This window comes from Scyliorhinus torazame, unplaced genomic scaffold, assembly GCF_047496885.1.
Source record: "Scyliorhinus torazame isolate Kashiwa2021f unplaced genomic scaffold, sScyTor2.1 scaffold_826, whole genome shotgun sequence".
Lineage (NCBI taxonomy): Eukaryota > Metazoa > Chordata > Chondrichthyes > Carcharhiniformes > Scyliorhinidae > Scyliorhinus > Scyliorhinus torazame.
In genome coordinates, this window is record NW_027308553.1 from 43,163 (window position 1) to 66,564 (window position 23,402).

At 47.6% G+C, this 23,402-nt stretch overlaps 1 protein-coding gene across 1 annotated transcript in view; it reads left to right on the forward strand.

Annotated features, from left to right (window-relative positions):
• LOC140406736 (NT-3 growth factor receptor-like) overlaps window positions 1-23,402 on the forward strand; it is a gene marked incomplete at its 3' end in the record, with an annotated part of 47,411 nt that overhangs the window by 18,250 nt on the left and 5,759 nt on the right. Inside the window, exons 3-4 of the mRNA XM_072494686.1 lie at window positions 754-908; window positions 6,368-6,510. Of these exons, the coding sequence (XP_072350787.1) occupies window positions 754-908; window positions 6,368-6,510 (298 nt within the window). The remainder of the gene's footprint in view (window positions 1-753; window positions 909-6,367; window positions 6,511-23,402) is intronic.

Sequence of the window (23,402 nt, forward strand, 5' to 3'; positions counted from 1 at the left end):
ATAAACAAACCAATTGCACCAATTCATTGCCTGAATTCATTTGATCCACATCCCAAATGTGGAGGATATTCAGGTACAATCAGGTGTGGTTTCCAACCAGTTGAAACGTCCCCTGGTCCCCAGTGATTACACAGCCTCTGTGCTTCTTGATGTCCAGTAGTTGTTCCACTGCCAAAATCTCTAGAAACCCCCCATTAGTTGTGTGCCCTCTTAGCTGCTGAATGCCATTGGTTGTGTGGTCCAGTGCCCACAATACCTAACCTCTGGTGATTAACCAACCTGCAGCCCATGCCTTTTGGACCTTGATAATAACTGGGTTGTAGATTAATTTACCATTCTGGTGCGATGGGGTTGTACCTGCGCATGGTAAAGAATCTGTATACCATGACTGGTACGTTTAGCATTAAGATATTTGAGTCACTGTCTGCAGGAAATTCTAGCTGTGTACATGTTATTCGAACAACCAACATAATGTGCTGAAATGGTGCAGACTCAGTCCATAGTTCCTCCCATATAGTCACTCCTTGCACATACTCACTAATCTCAGCTATATCTGTGCAGGGTCTGGTTTAGGGACCAATTGCACCGGCTATAAACTGAGAGAGATTGGCAATCAGATCACCCTGGGTGGAGGTATGAGAGAAAGCTGCTAGACCAATCCTCCTGGCTCTCCTTTGTGTCCATAGAAGGCCTACTCCATGATGTTGCTATGCCGGGACAAAGACAATTAATTTCTCTTTTGTGACTTTCCAGTATTCTGGTTGGAAACCTATTCAACTGCAGCTGTGAAATCCGCTGGATCCAGCTGTGGCAGGAGGCAGGGGCGGCACAGCTGGAGCGCCAACAGCTGTACTGTAAGACAGAAAGTTCCAACATCCTCCTCGCCTACATGAACATCGTACAGTGTGGTAAGTAGCGTTCAGACATGGCAGAGGAAATTAGTCCTCAACGGAGAAGGTGAAAAGTCTTTCAAGGAATATTAAGGGGCAGGACTGGCTTTTTGGTAAATGCGTGAGCTAAACTCTGTGCGATAGATTCCAATTCACTCTTGGGGGGCCCGATATTGATTGCCAATGCACTATGAGTGCATAAATAGAGGGGGAAAAGGGCCCTTGAAGATAGAGCGCCACCCTCTTCACATTTTTCCTGCCGCCAGGCATTGTAAGAGATGAAAAAAAAATTGCATTTCTATAGCGCCTTTCATTGCCTCAGGACTTCCCAAAGTGCTTTACCGCTGTACAGTTCTTTTCAGTATGGTCGCTGTTGCACTGTAAGAAACATGGCAGCTGATTTGCCCACAACAAACTCCCGCAAACAACAGAGTGATGATGACCGGGTCATCTTTTCTTCGAGTGACGTTGACTGAGGGATAAACATTGACCATGACACCAGGGATAACTCCCCTGCTCTCCTTCGAAAACATGCCGCGACTGTCGTATGGCTAATTAGATGGTGTGATGTTCTTTGCTTTCTGCATGAGCATGACTTCGGAGTGTAGTGTCTCACAAAGAACATTAAGCTAAGTTTCGAACAAAGCTAATTTATTTACACGACAACTAAATAGATTCGACTTGCTTGTTAAGACATAAAAGATTACAGATTCACTATGATTCTAATGACAGAGCTCCTGATAGCACGACTATTCTCTACCTCGCCGAACAACCTTCTCCTCGAATCAAGAGTATCACGTGATCCACGTGTATGCGCTTGATCGCCATCTAGTGGTTGGATGCAGTTACAGTAAATTGTTAACCCTTCATTATTCTCACAATACTCATACTGTCACAGGTGGGACCTGAACTTAACGTCCCATTCGAAAGACAGCACAGCGAGCAGTGCGGTGGACCATCAGCATTGCACTGGAGTCTCAGCCCAGGATTCTTGTTTGTGCTCAGAACTCTGGAGGGAGACTGAATCCACAAGTTGGGACTAACTCAGCCACAGCTGACAGTCTCACAGTTCCTCTTGACCCCATATTTCTTTCACAGCAGCAGCTTAATGCTCATTTTAAGCGTTATTGAAGGCCTCGCCGCCCCCCACCTTCAAATCACAAGAAGGTTGCCTTCTTCTGCACCGCACCCTGCACCCATCCCAACACTGCCCCACCCCCCCACTCTCCCAAGGACCCAATAGGTTCCCATTGGAGATCCTCTCTTGGCTGTTTTTGGCTGCCTGCCAGAGGCAGGTTTAAATCCACGAATGCCAATCCGTTCAGTTCCAGCTCAGTACACATTGGATGTCCGGTCGGGGGAGTTAGGAGGAATCTCAGAGCCTCTGCGTTTTTATTTTATTGGCTAAGTATTGCTAAACCCCTGAGAAAGTTGTGGAGTGTAAAAGAAGTACCTTGAAGAGGCAATGGGTACTGGGCCCATGTTGCTGTTATAACTGGCCAAAATACAATCCACTAATTTTTCACTCGAAGAAGAATTAAATTATCCGCAAATTCAAATTAAACTCTTTTAAGGAAACAACACAGGGGATTTTTTCCACAGTTTTCAATTTGAATTGATGAATTATTCAAATTAAGCAACTTTGAATTAACAAGAGTATGCAGACAGTATCTGCGTAGCTGATTTGCATAGCTGATCAAAATTCTTCTGCAAGTCTTTAACTGCAGACATGGTCCCCACTGTTCTCTGTTTTTGTTTATGTTGTTTGCATCACATTAATATTGGCCATCGCTAAGGGTTTAAGCAATAACTGTGTGCTTAGCCCACAGCACCTCTCCTCAGTCTCGCGTATCTCCTCTCACAGGTTGCATCTGTTTCTGGTTCTGTAATTAAGTTCTCATCCATTTCTATGTTCTTGCTCTAGTTTGCCACAGCTGCAGTGTGGTGCTCGCCTGAGTGTGCCCCCCAAACCTGTCCACTAACATGTCCCACCGAGATGTGTGTATCTGTGCTGCTGGAGGACCGTGCTGCGACTATAACTGTTGCATCCTCAGAGCTCTCCTCCGAGGTGGTCTCCTGGGAGTAAGGAGAGGGGGCCGCCTGGGTTAGGTCGACGCCGTCGGCTGGAGGACCTGCGGGAGAATGGACATGTGATCAGTGGGAGGGATGGGCCAGTCAGTCAGGCAATAACAACTCACGTTTGACAAGTCCCCTGGGTGGAGCGTGGTGGTCCCTCGCCTCTGTGGTGGACGCCAGCCTCCACGTTGGCGACCTCCCTGTCCTCGGCCACACCAGTCACCAGGGCCCGCTCCTCGAAGGGGGTAAGGATTCTTAAATCCGGCACCCCACCGCCAGCCTGGGCCTCTCCCGTCGATTATGGAAGAGTTTTTCTTGAGCAGACACAGAGAGGGCATCATTAGCCACAGGCGTGGTTCACAGTGGTGGGAGGGGGTGTGTGAAGGAGGGATTGGGGGGGTTTAAGGGGGAGGGGGTGGCGGGAGGGTTGGGGGAGTTGAAGGGGGAGGGGTGAAGGGAGAGGGTTGGGGCTTGCATAGAGAGTTGGGGGGTGGATGGTCCATTGTGGGGGGGGGGGGGGGGGGCGTGGGGGGCAATGGTATCTACTCACTCATGCTGCCCGGTGTAGGTCGTTGATCTTTTTCTGGCACTGGAGGCCAGTCCTCCTGGTCACACCCCCCGAGCTCACAGCTGCCGCCACCTTCTCCCAGGCAGACTGGTTGCCCTATGGCTGACCCTCCAGAACCCTCGGTGGAACAGGACATCCCTCCTGGCCTCCACCTCATCTAGGAGCCTCTCCAGATCCAAATTTTGAGGCTCGTCTCCTCGTTAAGTGGACCAATTAACATTGAATAGCGTTGCCGGCCTCGCTGGGCCGAGCACCGGGAAACTCGCGGCAATTCCCGCTCGCTACCACACTTTGAATTTTTTCCGGAGAATTGCGCCCATGGTCATCGTTAGACTTCTAATTAAATCTGTCATGGTGGGATTTGAACCCAGGTCCCCAGAGCATTGTGCAGGGGATGCGATCTACCACTGGTGTTGTGCCCGAACGGCAGTATGGCCGGTAGATGCCTGGAGATCCCTCTTCCGAGATCTACCTAGTCTCGCAAGAACTAACGTGATCTCGTAATACGTCGCAGTCTGAATCCTGCCCATTGTAGGCACGATCACTATCTGGCAAATTTGTAAATATAGAGCGAGACAGCTAGTCCCACTCTAATATGCACTCTCCTGATTTACCGAGGCATTGGGATCTAACCCCTTCGCCTCGGACCTCAGGTGAGCACTGCTCAGTGCTGGTCCCCATAAATGGGGATTGGAGGAACCATACTTGGGTGGGGGTCTCCCAGGAAATCGGAGAGGATGGTCTCCCAGGAGATCGGAGGTCCCCAAGTGGTTGCCCGCTGTGTAGGGTGACACACTGGCACTGCTTGTGACAGCCTAGCATCTTGGCACTGTCAAGGTGCTCAGGAAGCACTGGTAGAGACACTGGCAGGGTACCAGGCTGTCAGTGCCAGTCTGGCATATCTCCCACAGTGGGGATCAGGAACCGGCGGTGCCCTGCCATGTGAGGAAGGGTGTGGGGGGCCCGAGGACTTCTTTATAGGTGAGTTGGTGCTTTGGGGGTAAAGGTGCGGCCATCTGAGCTAGAGATTAAAGTTTTTCATGTGGAACTGCCTAAATGTTCATGAAAGTCAAAGAAGCAAATTCAGCAGTAACTTCGAAAAGGGTTCTGGATAAATACTTGAAAAGGAAATAGCTGCCTTTGGGGGGGGGAAAGAGATGGTAGAAAGGGACTAACTAATATTTCTGTGAGAGGGCCTGTGCAGAAGCAATGAATAAAATGGCTGCCTGTGCTACATGCTTCAAAGAAAAAAATTATATTTTGGGGAGATCAGCTACACATTCCAGGCTACCCTGGCACCCGGGCACCATGGCACTTCCAGGGTGGCAGTGTCATGGTGCCGGATGCCAGAGGGTGAGCCAGGTTGCCACATTGCCCTGCCCCTGAGCATCCAGGGAGCTCCAAAGGCCTGAGAGAACCCCCACAAACCCTTTTTGTGTGGACTAGTGCTAATCGGCGCCTGTGTGACCTTTCACTGGGGAGCCGGTTAGATGAAGGGAGGCCATTAGATCAGGCTTCCATCTCGCTAATGAGATGGAAATCGCCGTTAATTGACCTCAATTAGCTTTGTGCCGCGTCTAGACGGATCCCGCCAACAGGAGCGGGCCAGTTAGATCTCAAACCGCGCGGCGCCCGACGTGGTTCCTGATTTCAGACTCTCCCGCGATCTAATCGGCACGCACCGACCCTCACCGGCCGCAACGTGACTGTTAAATCGCACCCATAGAGTACAAAAGCAAAGAGGGCTTGCTAAACCTACACAAATTATTGTTGATTGCAGAATATTACGCTCAGTTTTGAAAGGTAATGGAGGGGGCAAAGAGATCCATTAAGGTGATATCACGCCTGAGAGGATCTAATGGAGAATTGGAAAAATTTGAGGGACTTTGATAAAGTAAAGTCAGGAAAAGCTGTTTCCACTTGTCACTGAGATGGTAACTGGAGGACATAAAATTCACCAGCCTGATGACAGGAGAGACTGGAAGAATTATTTCTTGTTTATTTCTTACGTTATTTATGGGCAACAAGCAGGGAAGTGGATTTGAGGCCAAGATCATATCAGCCATAAACCTTTTTGAAAGTGGATCAGGCTCAAGGGGCTGTTAAGGCCTACTCCTGCACCTTGTTATGTTTTTGATTGTTGAGAAATGGAATGTTCCGGCAGCATCAGTGGGGGAAGCAAAATCCACAATGGCTTTTAAAAGGGAAATGGGCAAATATTCGAAAATAAAAACATAAGGGATGTGGGTAAGGAACAAGGTATGGGATCAATTGGAGGCTCTTTCAGAGGGACAGTATGAGAGTGATGGGCCAGATGGCTTCCTCCTGTGTTGCAACTATGGCGACTGGGCAGGAAGCCTTCGCATTTGTTGCTGAGCACCCTTTATTCCGCAATAGTTGTACAGGTTTGATATGCCCTTCAAATTAGGCCTTACATTTGATCTACTTTTTTAACAGTCACGTTTGATATTTCAAGCACTGTGGAACCTGAAATGTCTGTTTCATGACTGGCACTCTGGACTGTACACCGACCGATCCGTGCATTGTGTTAGCGTTCCGTCTCTTTAACCTGTCACTTACATTGACCTGTTGAGTCCCGGGCTTTAGTTTAGAGCAAGACGAGGGAGCGATCTCATTGCACGGCCTACAGCAGCTTCTGTCCCGGACACAAGACTCTGACACAGCTAGAGCAGTAATTTTGTCGACACACCTCGCCTCCCGCTTTAATATTTGTTCTGTCGGCCTTCCACTGCCGCAGACACAAGTCTTGCCGGATCTGTAAGGTTCGGGTGTGTGAGATTGATGGTTTTTTTGTTGTTGTCCTGCTGTGCAGAATTACCAGAGATCAGTGTGAGTCACAGTAACCTGTCGGTGAAGGCCGGAGAGGACGCGGTAGTGACCTGTAATGGATCGGGGTCTCCACTCCCTGACGTCGATTGGAACGTCACTCACGTGCATTCCATTGGCATCCACCAGGTAAGAGAAAGGAAAGAACTTGCATTTGTGTCGTGAATCATGGTTGTGCACATAAAGATAGGTAGGACGGAGGCAGGAGTCAGTCAGTTACTCCAGAAGCCAGAAAGACAGTGCTGTGAAGTTGCAAATGTTCCACTTCTCCGAGAATCAGGTTATTTGCTTCATCACTCCTTCCTGACGGCCTTTAAACGTGGTCGTGTCCGCCCCGTGCTGTTATTGTGAGGGAATGGAGAGCCGTTTTCTGTCGCTGAGGACTGCTGTTACCTGAGCCACCAGTTGTTTTGCAAATAATTCTGTCAGTAGATTGTGTGTGGGAGGCCGGTACTGTCGTTAAGGGTTTTTTGCCGTTGTCAAGGTCACTGTTGTCGATGTATCCAGGCGCTGTCAAGGTTTGGTGTTATTGTACGCAATTGTGGAAGGATGCTGTTGCCAAGGGTAACTGTTGCCAAGGGCTACCATTGTTGAGGGTCTCTGTTGCCAAGATTTCTGTATTTGAGGGTTGCCTTTATTGTTGGTTAAATTGAAGGGTGTTGTCGTTATCAAGTGACTCTGCTCAGCAAAGGAATATTCTTCCATTACTAAGTACTCTCCGACATATCAGTACTCTCTGCAATAATGTTATCCCATATTATAAAGCTGTTCGGTTTACAATTTTGACACCTGTTGCCTGTGCTGTCCTGGGACATAGATTGCAGAGCAGAATCATGGAAAAAAAGGACTGTGCGTAAGTTCGAATGACTTATAAAGTCAGATGGAGCTTGTGGTGACACCGGCAAATGGAAGAATTCTCAAACTGGTAATTTGGACATTCTGAATTCTCCCACTGCGTGCCTGAACAAGCGCCAGAATGTGGCGACTAGGGGCTTTTCACAGTAACTTCATTGCAATGTAAGCCGACTTGTGACAATAAAGATTATTATTATAAATGGAGCAAGGTGTACGATGGAATTTTGTTTCAACAACTTGCATGTTTAGAAAATCCAAGGGAGTTTTTCTAATCTCTCTGATTCATATATTTAATGGCCATCACTTCCTGGCTTCCCAACACTGGATTTGGGACGGAACCCAAAGATGCGCTTGGGAATCCCTCTTGGAAATTCCTAGGTAAGGGTTTACCTGACAATTGTCCAGAAAGAACTTGCCCTGGATAACAACCCTGGGAACCATCCGACAAAAGGGATTTAAATCACTAACTTTGGATGGTTCTGCCAGTTTTCGCCTCATGGCCACAATGAAAGAGTTAGAAAGCCCCCCCAAAAAAGCACTTGTAACTTCAGAGTAAGCCAGAATATTCCGGTTATTTTTCCCAAAGTGCTGTCTCAGGCGGGAAAAGCAGTGTACAGCACGCCGGCTGTACTGCCGCTTTTCTCCCCGTATTTGCCAGCACTTAGGAAAAGAATTGCTGGAGGAATGTCCAACGGCGTCAAGCCCACCCACCTGGCAACGCTGGCTTTCAAGCGATTTCCAGCAAGACCCCTCGAAACATAGATTCCCCCATGGACATGGAACCCCCCCCCCCATGTGTGGTAGTCACCACTGTTGTATTATATTGTATATATTGCACTGCATACGAGGGTATTACGGTAAGGCCCTTGTACTACAGGTACGGGGGTAGATCCCTGCCTGCTGGCTCCGCCCAGTAGGTGGAGTATAAATGTGTGTGCTCTCCGAGCTGTAGCCATTTCGGCAGCAGCTGTAGGAGGCCACACATCTCTGTGTAATAAAGCCTCGATTACTCTCTACTCGTCGTAATTGATAGTGCATCACCTTGCACACAGTCACCCCCTTCCTTCCAGACACAGGGAATCGCTCAACCCATGGAGCTGCTCAGAGGAAGCCCAGCAGCACTACCCCTCGGTACTGCTCCTTGGTCAGCAGAAGTGATGAGGCAGGTAACCAGATTCTCAGTGCCAGGGGGAGAGGGCGAGGGCACCCTCTGGGGAACTCCAAGTGATGGGGATTCCTTGTGTCCATGATGGGGAGGTGGTTCTCGGTGTCCATGCCAGGGGTCAGTGCCAGGGAGCACTACCAGGGTGCTGCACAGCCATGTCCCTCCCTCCCCGTGCACCCCCTCTCCTGCTCCTCCGGGGGCAGCATTTACCTGTGCGCCTCCTGGCGGGATCTCTTCACCTGGCTCTCGCTGTTCCCTACCTGTTGTAAACCTCACCAATGTTATATGAAGTCACCAAGGGGGGAAATCACAATATGGGGGCGGGAGGGGCATCAGCGATATGAGGAGAAGCCCACGAATAATATTTAAAAAATGTTTAAATTAAGGGCAATCTAGCGTGGCCAATTCACCTACCTTGCACATCCTTGGGTTGTAGAACATAGAACATACAGTGCAGAAGGAGGCCATTCGGCCCATCGAATCTGCACCGACCCACACTTCCACCCTATCCCCATAACCCAATAACCCTTCCTAATCTTTTTCCACACTAAGGCAATTTAGCATGGCCAATCCACCTAACCTGCACGTCTTTGGATCGGAGCACCCAGAGGAAACCCACGCAGACACGGGGAGAATGTGCAGACTCCGCACAGACAGTGACCAGGCGGGGAATCGAACCTGGGACCCTGGCGCTGTGAAGCCACAGTGCTAGCCACGTGTGCTACTGTGCTGCCCTAGGGGTGAGACCCAAGCAGACGAGGAGCGAATGTACACACATTATTAAAGGGTGTTATTACAGGGTGCTAGTAAAAGGTCCCCCAATCTCAAAGTTACATTTAAGGCCCCCTTCCCCATGGAAATCGGGACCACCCCCACCAATATCAGGAACCGCCTTCACACGGAGGTCAGGACCTCATCCACAAAGCATTGGGGAACCCCCCCAGACAACAACACCAACATCGGACCACCCCTCCTCCCACCACGCAGACATCGAGGTTCTCGCCTCCCTCCCCCTTGCAGGCATTGGGGCTCCCCCCCACCACATGTCAGGGGATTTCCTGCCCCCGCCAATAGCTGGGGGTTATCTCCTAATGAGCCCTCTTGGCACTGCCCCGTTTATGTTCTCCATGGCACTGCACCCTTGGGAGGAGCAATGCCCAGACTTGTCCCTCATACCCCTGGCCCTCATGCCCTGGACGTGCCCTCGGCGTGGTCAATATGACTGTTTTTTGCTTTTGAAAACCTGTAGTGATTTGCGCCAGCGTGATGTTATGCCGCTGGGGGAGGATACACCCTGGACAGATGCTAAGGTGTCAAACCCATTCATTACATTAAAATTGATTTAAATCTATGGAAAGAAGGTTCACACGACACCCTCGTTCGGTGTGAACCTGATTAATTTAATAGAGGGGGGTAGGGAAAATCTCAAACTGAGATCTCACTGGTGCAAATCCCATTTTTGTCCACTGGAGAGATTTATAGATACATAGGTACATAGAAGATAGGAGCAGAGGAGGCCTTTTGGCCCTTCGAGCCTGTTCCGCCATTCATCAGGATCAGGCTGATCATCCAACTCAATGGCCTCATCCTGCTTTCTCCCCATAGCCTTTGATCCCATTCTCCCCAAGTGCTATATCCAGCCGCCTCTTGAATATATTCAATGTTTTAGTATCAACTACTTCCTGTGGTAATGAATTCCACAGGCTCACCACTCTTTGGGTGGAGAAATGTCTCCTCATCTCTGTCCAAAACGATTTACCCTGAATCCTCAGACTGTGACCCCCTGGTTCTGAACACACCCGCCATCGGGAAAATCTTCCCTGCATCTACCCTGTCTAGTCCTGTTAGAATTTTATAAGTCTCTATGAGATCCCCCCTCATTTTTCTTTAGCGGCCATTACAGGATTTTTGTCCACGGCTAATGGGGCCGTAGGATCGCACCCTTCGTTATTGGCCACACATGGTATTTTGCGCCCATGTTGCTTTCTGCGGGCACAAAATCCCAGCCTCAGACTGCACCTCACGTGGGACAGCCCAGCATCCCTGGGGGAAATCCACAAATCCCGCCCTCCCAACTATACACCCCACCCCTCTTGGTATTCGCCATTCGCATGGGATTCCCTGACCTTTACCCTCAGATCTGACCTGGCATGACTCCACACTGGCCCGGCCACCCCCCTTGACCCAAACAACACCTCATCGCGCTCCCAACCATACCCCTCCGAGACATAACATATTGGTCTGGACAGACAACACCATCAACACAGCTGCGACTCTACATGCCCATAGTAGTATCAACTGCAATCTATGCCAGTGAGAGACATGGGAGAGATAAGCAAAGGTGTCACATAAGTTGGACGACTTTCGCCAGAGCTGCCTTGTAAGACCCTGGGCATCAGATGGAGAGACAGCGTCACCAATGAAGATGTATGACAGTGGACTAATCAGAGGTGCCTGTGAGACCTTGTGACAGAGAGACTCAAAAGCCTGACAGGACAAGTATTTTGCCTTCTGGACGTATGACCCATGAGAGAGGCAGTAGAATGGACACCACCAGAAGGAAGAAGGTGACAAGGCTGACCAAAGAAGGCCTGACGATGTATATTTAAGGAGGGCCTTCAAAGAGCGGGAAACCACCTGGGCTGAAGCAAAATAAATTGTGATGGACCAGTGGAATGGTGGTGTCTTGCTGCCCATTGCCCCACACAAAACCAGAGGAAATAAGTCTAAGTAATATGGAGTAGACATTATTGATTCATGTATCAAGCACTCACAGTCCCTCGGGGGTGAGGATGAATTGGTTCCAATTGGTTTGATGGTTTGTGAAATAGCTGATGGGTCCAATGTGCGATCTGAAGACCTTGCTACATGTGGGACAGGTGATGCTGATGGCTGGGTCGATTGGCTGTTGTGGAAGTTTGTGCGCTCCCTCAGATGTCTCAACCTTCCTTTTGCATGCTCCTGGCAAAGTCTCTTGATGTGTTTGCTGCATTCCCAATTGAACCTTCTCTGTTTTGGTCTGTCACAAGCCAACAGGATGGGTATGTTTGAGCTCTTCAGGGATGCTTTGAGGACATCCCTCAAGCATTTTTGCTATCCTCCTCAGAGAATCCTGCCACGACTGATCTCCCAGTCGATCAATTCATAGATAGTCTATGTTCCATGTGAAACAACTCAGTAAAACCTCAGACCTTCACAATTCTATATTCCATAAAGTTAACAGTTTTTTTTTAAAGCAACAAGCTCTGAATATCCAACTGAATCAGGGGCTGATTGTCAACAGGAGGTCCCAGAGTCTCAATTTATATCCTGCACCATATTAAAAAGTCATCACTCAATAGGATTGACAGGATACGATGGTGCTTGCTGAATTTCAATCTGATCTTTTGACACTAATAACAGCTCTGTAAAGATTATTTTTGTTGGCTTGTTCTAACCCTAACCCTAACCCTAACTTGTTGATCAGTCCCTTGTCCTGTTGCTCCCTTTCAGTCATGATGAGTGGACGCCCTGGGTAGCCATTACCGGCGGCGGAGCCACTGGCATGAGAGGCTAAATGGCCTCCTTCAGAGCTGCTTCATTCAATGAAATGCTCCTTCTGGATCAATCCCACTTCTCAGTCATGGGGTGGGCACCAGGTTAAAGTTCAACAGCCTTATTTGGAATCACCAGCTTTTGGAGACTCACCTGATGAATGAGCTGTGCTCCGAAAGCTAGATATTCCAAACAAACCTGTTGGACTTTAACCTGGTGTTGTAAGACTTCTTACTGTGTCGACTTCTCAGTGTTCTCAGCCAGCCTTTCAAACCGTTCTCGAATGGCATCACTGAATTGCCCCTTGAACCCGCGTAGACCATCCACTTCCAGGTCTTTCCTGGTTACTCAACCCGCAACTTGACATCCCACTGTGTGGAAAGACTTTAAGGTGGAGGTAGAGAGATTCTTGTTAGGTAAGGGAATCAAAGGTTATCGGGGGTAGATGGGGAATGTGGAATTCAACGCGTACTGATCAGCCATGATCTTATTGAATGGCGGAGCAGGCTCAAAGGGCCAATGACCTGCTTTTGTTTCAATTTCATATGATTGTATGGCTTCCCTCCTAACCCGAAATTCTTAATTTTCAACCTCTACCCCTGACATTGGAACCTGTGAACGAAAAAATTTCAAGAAAAAAAAGAGGGACGTCAATTTGCGATAAGGCATTGAGCAAGAGGATAAGATTAGCAGATAAGGCTCATGGGGAGCAAAACACGAGCCTGGTTGAGATGGGCTAATTGCTGTGTTTCGCGCGCCAACACATTACCTGTGATACCACCTCAGCCAGCTTAACTGGTTATCCATCTCTCTGCTGTTTGTGCAATCTGGCTGTGTACAATTTGGCTAAATCACTGGCTTGTAATGCAGAACACAGCCAGCAACGCGGGTTCAATTCCCGTACAGCCTCCCCCAACAGGCGCCGGAATGTGACGACTAGGGGGCTTTTCACAGTAACTTCATTGAAGCCTACTTTTTACAATAAGTGATTATTATTATTATTATTATTACAAAACGCCTGGGCAATGATAGTCCCTGCAGCTTGGAGTAACGCACGGAGATTGGATTGGATTTGTTTCTTGTCAGGTGTACCGAGGTACAGTGAAAAGTATTTTTCTGCGAGCAGCTCAACAGATCATTAAATACATGAAAAGGAAATAAAAGAAAATACATAATAGGGCAACACAAGGTATACAATGTAACTACATAAGCACCGGCATCAGGCGAAGCATACAGGGTGTAGTGTTAATGAGGTCAGTCCATAAGAGGGTCATTTAGGAGTCTGGTGACAGAGGGGAAGAAGCTGTTTTTGAGTCTGTTCGTGCGTGTTCTCAGACTTCTGTATCTCCTGCCCAATGGAAGAGAGCGTGATAAAACAAAAGAAGGTTTGCAAAATTTGAATCAATTTGCCCGATGCTCCAATTAATAATCGAGCGCGGCCTCACCCATTGAAATGAATCCAGCAGACGTATGTGTGTGTGTGTGTGAGGGGGGGGGGGCAGGTGGGGGGAGGGGGGGAACCTCCAGTCTCAGTAGCTGAGAAACAAAAGGCATTGTAACAGGCTTGCTTGTTACAAGAAATAAAATGAAGCAAACATCAGCGATTACACTGGATGGAGGGGAGGGGAAGGGGGTGGGGGCGGGGTTGGTGGTGGTGGTGGTGGGGGGGGGGGGGGGGGGGGGGGACTGAACCGCAGGAATGCAGAAGGGGGATTAAGACGTATATTATTGTCGTCACTAATCTTTCTCTTTAGAATCACACTGTGATTGTAATCCTCATACCCTGACCTTTAAAACAAGGATGAATTAAACTGAGGCAGTTTTATGATTTGCGACGTGATGGTGTAATAAATTTTCAGATGCCAGCCTCTTGTTTTGATTATTGGTGCTGCCTGGAGGGTGGTGTGTTAGGATATTAATGAGCTCAGTGCTTAGTAATTCCACAAGCTGTGTTGCTAGCTATTCAGTTCTTGGACTCCCTTCACATTTTGGTGTGGGCGATACGAACGGAAGGTTGTGGGGTACCTGCTGTCGCTGTGTGTGATCGAACAGCTCATGTTACTTGGTCATCCAGAGCATTGGGCCACATCCTCAGTCAGTGTCCCATTAGCTGATGTCAGCTAGGACCTGTTCCGAGCGCCGGGGGTGTGAAGAGAGTAGTTGGATCAATCTTCCTGCTCCTTATCACTGCTCAATGTCGATTCCTGGAGGTGCTTGTTTATGGATGTCAGATGAGGTAAGGCTCAGGCCTGGCTGTATAGTCAATTGGCCCGATAACATCGTTTAGACTCACTCATGCAAGGAAATTATTTGAATTTATGTCGCAATTTTCACATCCTCAGAACAGCACCTAGCGTTTGATAGCCAACTACTTTTGAACATATGAACATACGAATTGACAAGAGGAAGTAAGGCCACTCGGCCCCTCAAGCCTACTCCACCATTCAATAAGATCAGGGCTGATCTGATTGCAACCTCAACTCCACAGTTCCGCCTGTCCCCAATAACCTTTCGTTCCCCTTGCTTATCAAGAATCTGCCTTATAAATATTCAAAGCCTGGGATTTTCTCTGATATTGGCAAAGCCAATGTTGGACCTTAAAAGCAACGATGGCAGCTTTCACCACCATATATTATGGGTCACTTAGAAAACAAACCCGAAGTCCCGGGTTCCATGACTTATCGCTGTTGGGATCAGACACTCGATGATCCGGATGCCATTTTTAACGTCAGGAAACGCAGCCGGTCACTCGTGTGGGGAGAGAATGATTGCTTCCTGGTTTGCCGTTCTCGTGAAACCCGACACCTGGTCTTCTGGTGATATTTTGCTCTCGCGTCGCCGAACCTGCCCTATGCGAACGGGAGTGGAATGTTCTGGCCAGAAATTCTGGGTGCAAATGGGGACAGAGTCCTGTAGCGCACGAGATTAGCCGGGTGTTACCCGGTGCTCAGAGGGCCAAGAAACTCCCCGCTATCTAACGCCCATCCGTGTAGATCGGGGGCCTCAGCAGGGAACTCCCCGACGAGTCCGCACTTAGCCCCATTTTCTGCGAGAGATCGGGACAGCATCCTGATCTCTCAAGTCCCCAACGTGACCCCCCCCAAACCCGAACTCACTATAAGGGAGTCCCCAGCGTCCCCAGCCCATCGGTGCCCTGCAAAAAATGCCAGCTTGACATCTTGGCAGTGCCCCTGGCAGCTGGGCACCTTCTCCATGCCAGGTTAAACCCAGGGGGCACTGCCAAGGTGACAGGCTGGCAGTGCCAAGGTGGTACCAACAGTGCCAGGGTGTCATCCTGCTGAGTGGCCATGCACCTGGGGGCCTCCAATCTCCGGGACCCCCCCCACCTGGGGGCCTCCAATCCCCGGGACGTGGGGACCAGCACTGAACAGTGCTTGCCCGAGGTCTCCAAATTAGATCCCATGCCTTGGTTAAATTTCGGGAATGCATATTAGAGTAAGACTAGCTGTCTCACTCCAATATGCAAATTTGCCAGAAATTGATCCTGTTAGATCACGCGAGGCGTGGCAAGCCGGGTAGATCGAGAAGTGAGTATCCCGACATCTACCGGTTGCGTTGCAGTGCGCCACGCTGCTTTTCAAGTGCAACGCAATCTGTAGGTCTCACCCTCTGCTTCTTGACCTCCTGTCCTTTGAAGAAAAGATTTCCAAAGATTCACAATCCTGTGAGAGAAAAGCATTCTCCTCATCTGTCTTAAATGAGTGACCCCTTATTTTTAAGCAGTGACCCCTTGTTCTAGATTATAGAATAATCGGACAAGTTCTTTTCATTTTTCACACAACAAGATCCCCCAAATAGCAAGTGAATGAATGTTTTAGCTAATTAGACAGTAGGCATCTCTCAGGGCACATTGGAAGAATTCCCCTGCTCACCTGCAGATACCTGGGAACCCCACCACCTGGAGGTTCCACTCAAAGTCACTCACCACCCTGACTTGGAAATACATCGCCGGTCCCTTCACCGTCGCTGGGGCAACATCCTGGAACCCCCTTCCTAACAGCACAGTAGGTGTACTTGCACCTCAAGGACTGCAGTGATTCAAGAAGGCAACTCACCATCACCTTCTGAAGGGCAACTATGGAAGGGCAATAAATGCTGGCCTAGCCAACTATGCCCACATCCCGTAAATGAATTTTAAAAAGCCTTTGTAAACATGCCCTAGAATCTCTCGCATGCACTGAAACAGGCAGATGCAGCCACTGTGTTTTGACATTTCATTCGCGAGGCAGCACGGCCAACATTGTAAAATTCCCCGTGAATTGCACTGAAGCACCAGCCTTGGTCCGGTGCCCATGTTCTGCAGTGGAATTCGAAAGTCTAACCTTCTGACACCAAGCCAAGAATGCTACTGCTGGGCCAGATGTAATGTTTGGATTAAAGAACAAGATCTCAGCAAGAGTCAACGCCTCAAACACTTACCCCAGCGAGTGTCTACATAATTACATATTTTTTTAATGGCAAGGCCAGCATTTATCATCCATCCGTAACTGCCCCGAGAAGGTGCTGGTGAGCTGCCTGGACCACTGCAGTCCATGTGGTATAGGTACATCTACAGTGTTGTTAGGGAGGGAGTTTTGACCCGGTGACAGTGAAGGAATGATGATACATTCCCAAGTCAGGATGGTGATGGGCTTGGAGGGGAACTTCCGTGTGGTGCTGTTCCCATGTGTCTTCTGTCCATGTCCTTCTAGATCGTGGGTTTGGAAAGTGCTGTTGAAGGTGCTGTCTATTCCAATTTGAGTCAAGAGAGTGGAGCTTTAGCGAGAGCTAACTCTTGTGGAATCATAACCTCAAACATTCACTTCCCCCATCCTGACACCCAGTGGCAGCAGTGTGTACCATCTATAAGATTCCTGTACCAACTCAACAATGATTCTTTCATATTGCTGGCAGTTTTTGGTGTGGTGATACGGTGATTCTTGAAGCCTGAGCTTGCTGAATTCAGTCTGCCGGTCGGATCATCGGCTTCCCTTGAATCTATTGGGGTATTCACGTGTGACGCGATGTGAAAATTGATCTATGACGCGCACAAAGTCGACTGCCTAAACCCTAGCACATATGCAAAGTCATCAGGTTCGCGAAACCAGTCAAAGACTCAAACATACCTTCAAACTACCCCAGGGCTCTGTTTTCGCCCCAACCCTTTTCAATCTCTGTATCAACGATCTGTCTCCAACCCTGTCTCGGTCGTTCATCAATGCCGACGATACCAGCTGCTTCTCTCAGGATTGGACATCTCCTAAACTAGAGGCAACACTAAATAACGATGTTGTAAGGCAGATCAACTACTGTAAGACATGGCCTTCATCTCCGCAGCAACAGAACAGACTCACGTACATTCCACCTCCAGAGTGCCGGCGTCAAGAGGGAATTCAACATCTCCTTGAATAGCAAGAGACTCAATCATGAACAACATCCTGTTTATCTTGGTGTTACTCTTTTAAAAAGAAAAAATTTAGTGTACCCAATTAATTTTTTTTCCAATTAAGGGGCAATTTAGCGTGGCCAATCCACCTAGCCTGCACATTTTTGGATTGTGGGGGCGAAACCCACGCAAACACGGGGAGAATGTGCAAACTCCACACGGACAGTGACCCAGAGCCGGGATCGAACCTGGGACCTCGGCACCGTGAGGCTGCAGGGCTAACCCACTGCACCACCGTGCTGCCCAGGATCAGACAGAGTTGGCAGGGATTTACAAAAGTGAAGTCATGATTGACAAATCTCCTAGAATTCTTCGAGGATGTAACTAGCAGAGTTGATGAGGGGGAACCAGTGGATCTGGTTTATTTGGACTTTCAGAAGGCTTTTGACAAAGTCACACATGAGAGATTAGAGTGTAAAATTAAAGCAGATGTGATTAGGGTTGGTGTATTGAGATGGAGAAAAAAATGGTTTACAGACAGGAAACAAAGAGCAGGAGTTCTTTCTCAACCGTGACTTCCCACCTACAGTTGTGGACAGGGCTCTCAACAGTGTGCGGTCCATCTCCCGCGCCACTACCCTCGCCCTCTCTATCCCAGAACAAGGATCGAGTCCCCCTTGTTCTCACATTTCACCCCACCAGCCTCTGTATGCAAATGAAATCCTCCGCCATTTTCGCCAACTCCAAAGTGATGCCAACACCAAACACATCTTCCCATCACTCCCTCTGTCAGCATTCCGCAGAGACCGTTCCCTCCGAGACAATCTAGTCCACTCCTCCACCATACCCAACACTTCTCCCATCACCCATGGCACCCTCCCATGCAATCGCAGAAGGTGTAACACCTGCCCCTTTACCTCTTCCATGCTTAACAACCCAGGCTGAAATCACACATTCCAGGTTAAGCAGCGTTTCACTTGCATCTCTTCCAATGTGGTCTCCTGCATTCGCTGCTCCCAATGTGGTCTCCTCTATATTGGAGAGACCAAACGCAGACTGGGTGATCGCTTTACTGAGCATCTTCGGTCTGTGCGCATTCAGGACCCTGACCTTCCTGTTGCCTGCCATTTTAACAAAAGACACTGCTCCCATGCCCACATGTCTGTTCTTGGCCTGCTGCAATGTTGCAGTGAAACTCAACGCAAACTGGAGGAACGACATCTCATCTTCCGGTTCGGCACGCAACAGCCTTCCGGCCTCAACATCGAATTCAACAACTTCAGATGATCAGCTCTACCCCACCTCGACCCATTTGATTTCATTTCATTTTAACTGTCTTTTACCATTTCTTTCTTTCTTAATATATATTTAATTCCCCCCCCCCCCCCAATCTTATCCACCTTTCCTTCACCTTTCTCCTCTTTGCTTCCCCCTTCCCCACCCCCCACATCCTCTGATGTTAGTTTCCCTGCTGTTTAACCTTTCACATCTTTTGTCCTCTCTGGGGACTGCCATTAGCACTCTTTCCCCTTGGTTTCTGTGGCCATTAGCACCCGGTTCCCTGGGTTTCTGTGGCTACGACTCATCTTTCATTCTCAATCCATAGTATAAATATGTCCCACTTTCTCTGTCTGTTAGCTTTGACAAAGAGTCATCGGACTCGAAACGTTAGCTCTTTTCTCTCCTTACAGATGCTGCCAGACTTGCTGAGATTTTCCAGCATTTTCTCTTTCGTTTCAGATACCAGTATCCGCAGTAATTTGCTTTTATCCAGTAGGAATTAACGGATCTTTTTCCAAATGGCAGGCAGTGACTAGTGGGGTACTGCAGGGATTGGTGCTGGAACCCCAGTTATTCACAATACATATTAATGATTTAGATGAAGAAGCTAAATGTAATATCTCCAAATTTTCAGATAACAGAAAGCTGGGTGGGAGGGTGAGCTGTGAGGAGGATGCGGAGATGCTTCAGTATGATTTGGACAAGTTGAGTGAGTGAGCAAATACATAGCAGATGCATTATCTTACAGATAAATGTGAGGTTATTCATTTTGGTAGCAAAAACAGGAAGGCAAATTATTATCTGAATGGCTACAAATTAAGAGAGGGGAATGTGCAATGAGATCTGGTTTGATCTCAGCCTTGGGTGACTGTGTCGAATTAGCAAATTCACTCCGTGTCTGTGTGGGTTTCCTCTAGGTGCTCCGGTTTCCTCCCACAGAACAAAAGATGTGCAAGTTAGTTGGATTGGCCATGTTAAATAACCCCTTAGTGTCCAAAGATATAGGGTTAGAGCAATGCAGTGGCCTAGGTAGGGTGCTCTTTCAAAGGATCGGTGCAGACTCAATGAGCCAAATGGCCTCCTTCTGCACTGTAGGAATTCTGTGGTTCTATGGTTCATTGTATACAGTGGCTGAAAGTAAGCATGCAGATGCAGCAGGCGGTAAAGAAGGAAAATGGTATGTCAGCCTTCATTGCGAGAGGATTTGAGGAGCAGGGATATTGCGCCACAATTGTACAGGGCATTGGTGAGACCACACCTGGAATATTGTGGGCAGTTTTGGTCTCCTTATCTGAGGAATGATGTTCTTGCCATAAAGGGAGTGCAGAGAAGGTTTACCAGACTGATTCCTGGGATGGCAGGATGGGCGTTTGAGGAAAGATTGAGTCAGTTAGGATTATATTTGCTGGAGTTTAGAAGAATGAGGTGAGATCTCATAGAAACAGATAAAATTCTAACAGGACTAGACAGGGTGGATGCAGGAAGGATGTTCCCGATGGTGGGAGAGTCCAGAACCATGGTCACAGTCTGAGGATACGGGGTAAACCATTTAGGACTGAGATGAGGAGAAATTTCTTCACCCAGAGCAAGGTGAGCCTGTGGAATTTACTATCATGGAAAGCAGTTGAGGCCAAAACAGTGTATGTTTTCAAGGAGTTTGATATAGCTCTTGGGGCGAAAAGGATCAAAGGATATGGGGGGAGAGCGAGAACAGATTATTGAGTTGTATGATCAGCCATGATCATAATGAATGGTGGAGCAGGCTTGAAGGGCCGAATGGTCTCCTGCTGCTATTTTCTATGTTTCAATGTTTAATTCAGCCTTGAAACAGGAAATCTAGTCTGAATATGTAAATTTAGTTAAATGAGTGTTACATCTTCACATACAAAGCAATGTTATGGCCGACATAAACGTGTATGTACAAAAAAAGGTGCATAGATCATCCAATAAATATCCCCTTATGCACAGGGTATGTTTAATGTTGCACAGGCCCGTAAACCATGTTTGTTCATGAATATAGATGAGGATGAAAGGGATCTAATTGGACTATTTATACCATTGGATTCAATTTAATCCTCTGTCCTTAATGTTTGTTAGATTACTTCATGTGAGGGAGGCCTTGTGTCTCAGTAGAAAGCTCCCCTACAACTGAACCAGAAACTCCGGGTCCATGTCCCACACTAGGACTTGTTGGCCGTGGAATTAGTATTCATGACCCAGTTCAACACTTGATATTCAGCCGACTACTCCTTCCAACACTTCCTCACTATTCCCCAAAGGAGCAGGAAAATGTGTGAAGATATGAAACAAAGAAAAATGTTCAGGCAAAAATGCCTCGGAGAATTTGACCCCTGAAGTTAGATGTTTATTGCCAGGGCTCCTTCAGGTCCTCCTAGAACAGGCCTCCCTTTCAGTCCTTGTAGTTGGTTTCAGTTAACATGAAATAAACACAGCTCATTTAAACACGGGTTATCAGCCATGCTGCCAATGTATGTGTCTAATGAGGCCTATATTTCAGCAGGGGTCAGATACAAGCTACAGCCTGATCTTCAAGTTACACATTAGAGCCCATTTTCTTGCTCTGGGTTTGCTACCCTATTGTATTGAGCCGTATACATTTCACCAGAAATTAATTAAATATTTTGGCGCTTCAATGGCATATTTTGACATTTAAAATCTCATTGCAAAACCAGGTAAATAACATGTCGCGCAGGACAAGTTGGAAAGCTGGGTAGATCCGTAAGGAGTGGTTATAATCTAAGAGAAAATGCTGGAAAATCTCAGCAAGTCTGGCAGCATCTGTAGGGAGATTAAAGAGCTAACGTTTTGAGTTCAGATGACCCTTTGTCAAGGCCTTTCCAGCATTTTCTCTTTGGTTTCAGGTTCCAGCATCTGCAGTAATTTGCTTTGATCCAGTGGTTATAATCTAGTTTGGGACTGAAAGGCCTGCAGGAAAGAGGCGGAGGGAATTCTGAGGAGGTCAACCCGCAGCTTTAGAATCACAGAATCCCTACAGTGCAGAAGGAGGCCACAGAGTCCGCAACGACCCTCTGAAAGAGCTCTGGGAAGGAAGGAATTTTGAGACAGAATTGATTTCGAGACAGTGAGGATGAGAGGAAAAGTATATCAGGCAGACTATTTGGAGCTCAGGAAGTGGGGGATACCAAAATGCAATGGGGAATGCATGGGGAATACCATGAATGGAAGAAAATTATTTAATTTGTTGTGTGCATGGTGGACCCGGGAACACAGGTACAAAACTAACAAGCATGGTTCTGTCAATAATCTTGCTCTGTTCTGAATTTTAATTGGAATACTGCCGTCTCTGAATCAGTAGATTGTGAATACGTATCTCATTCGAGGACTACAGATTATAATGTAGGCTTCATTCAAGATGCATCCAGACAGATATATGAACGGGCGGGCTACAGAGTGAAGTCGATCCTTGGAAAATAGGCGACAGGTTGAGATAAAGGATCTGGATCGGCGCAGGCTGGGAGGGCCGAAGGGCCTGTTCCTGTGCTGTAATTTTCTTTGTTCTTTGTTCTTGACACGTCTTCAAGGGTTTCCTCACATCCTTTACAAGACCCCCCCCCCCCCCCTCAAATCACTTGTGAGCAAGGGAATCTCCGCATGCGGACTCCTACATCGTGTGCCGAAGGGCCTGTTCTGTGCTGTATTTTCTATGTTCTACCAGCTTCCACAGAAGCACATTCAATGCAAAAGGCTTATTATTGTGTTATGGATTTAATGAGTGATCATGGGAAAGGTCGAGGTGATTGCTTGCGATACAAAGTTGTCAGTATCCCATGGCATGTGTCTGTGGCCAACTGCTGATTTGAAATAATTTATAGAGTTGGGAGCCAGGATTTTATTTTTAAATCACTCAATAATGAGTTTCCCTTTGAATTATAGGACAGCCTGTGTTTTAATTAGGCTAATTTGGAGACATAAATTACTTCTAATTAACATAATTAATACATTTTCCATAATATAGACTCTCCTCTCCGTGTATTTTAAGGCCAGGATTTTTTTATCATTTGATGAAAATTTGCAAACATTTAAAATAATATTGTTTAGCACAAAGACTAATGCTCCCCTCCTGCTCGCTACTGATGGCAAATTGAACAGTACCATTATTTAATTGTTCTGCTGCGCTCTGCCACCTTCCATCCTAAGGCAAGATTCCCTTTTAATGCACTTTGAAGCATTTCTGTCCATCATCCAGTCCCACAAACTACCTGCAAAAGGCAGGTGATTTGATTCCACAATCCAAATAAACTAACAAATTGACTTGCCCATGCGAGTGGGCCAGAATAGTCCTGAAAGGTGGGGAATTGAGCCCAGAACACGCACTGGGTGTGTGCTGTTGTGACATGATGTGCACGTACCTTAGAAGGAGCATGTTTTAAACTGCTGTCAATCACTGCCACTTTGACAGGACATGATGTTGTAGCCCCATGACTCTGAGTCAGCCTCCAAGCAGCAGTGGTCGAGGTCAGAGATCTGCTCACAGCTACCCGCAGTGAATATTACGTGTGCACAGTATTATCTTCAAACTCAAGAACACACTTGATGGTGTCGCCAATCCTTGTGTCTGATAGGTGATCTGTTAAGTAAGTTGGTTCAACGTTGACTGCAACTGGATGCAGTGAAACTAGAAACAGGCTTCTGACACAGGAGATGGTATCCAACACTGTTTTATTGAACTTCCTGATTGCTGTACATAGTCTGCTGTAACTTGACACTCTATCAATCTAACTGATAACCTCCTACTGGCTTGACCAGACTAACTCTCTA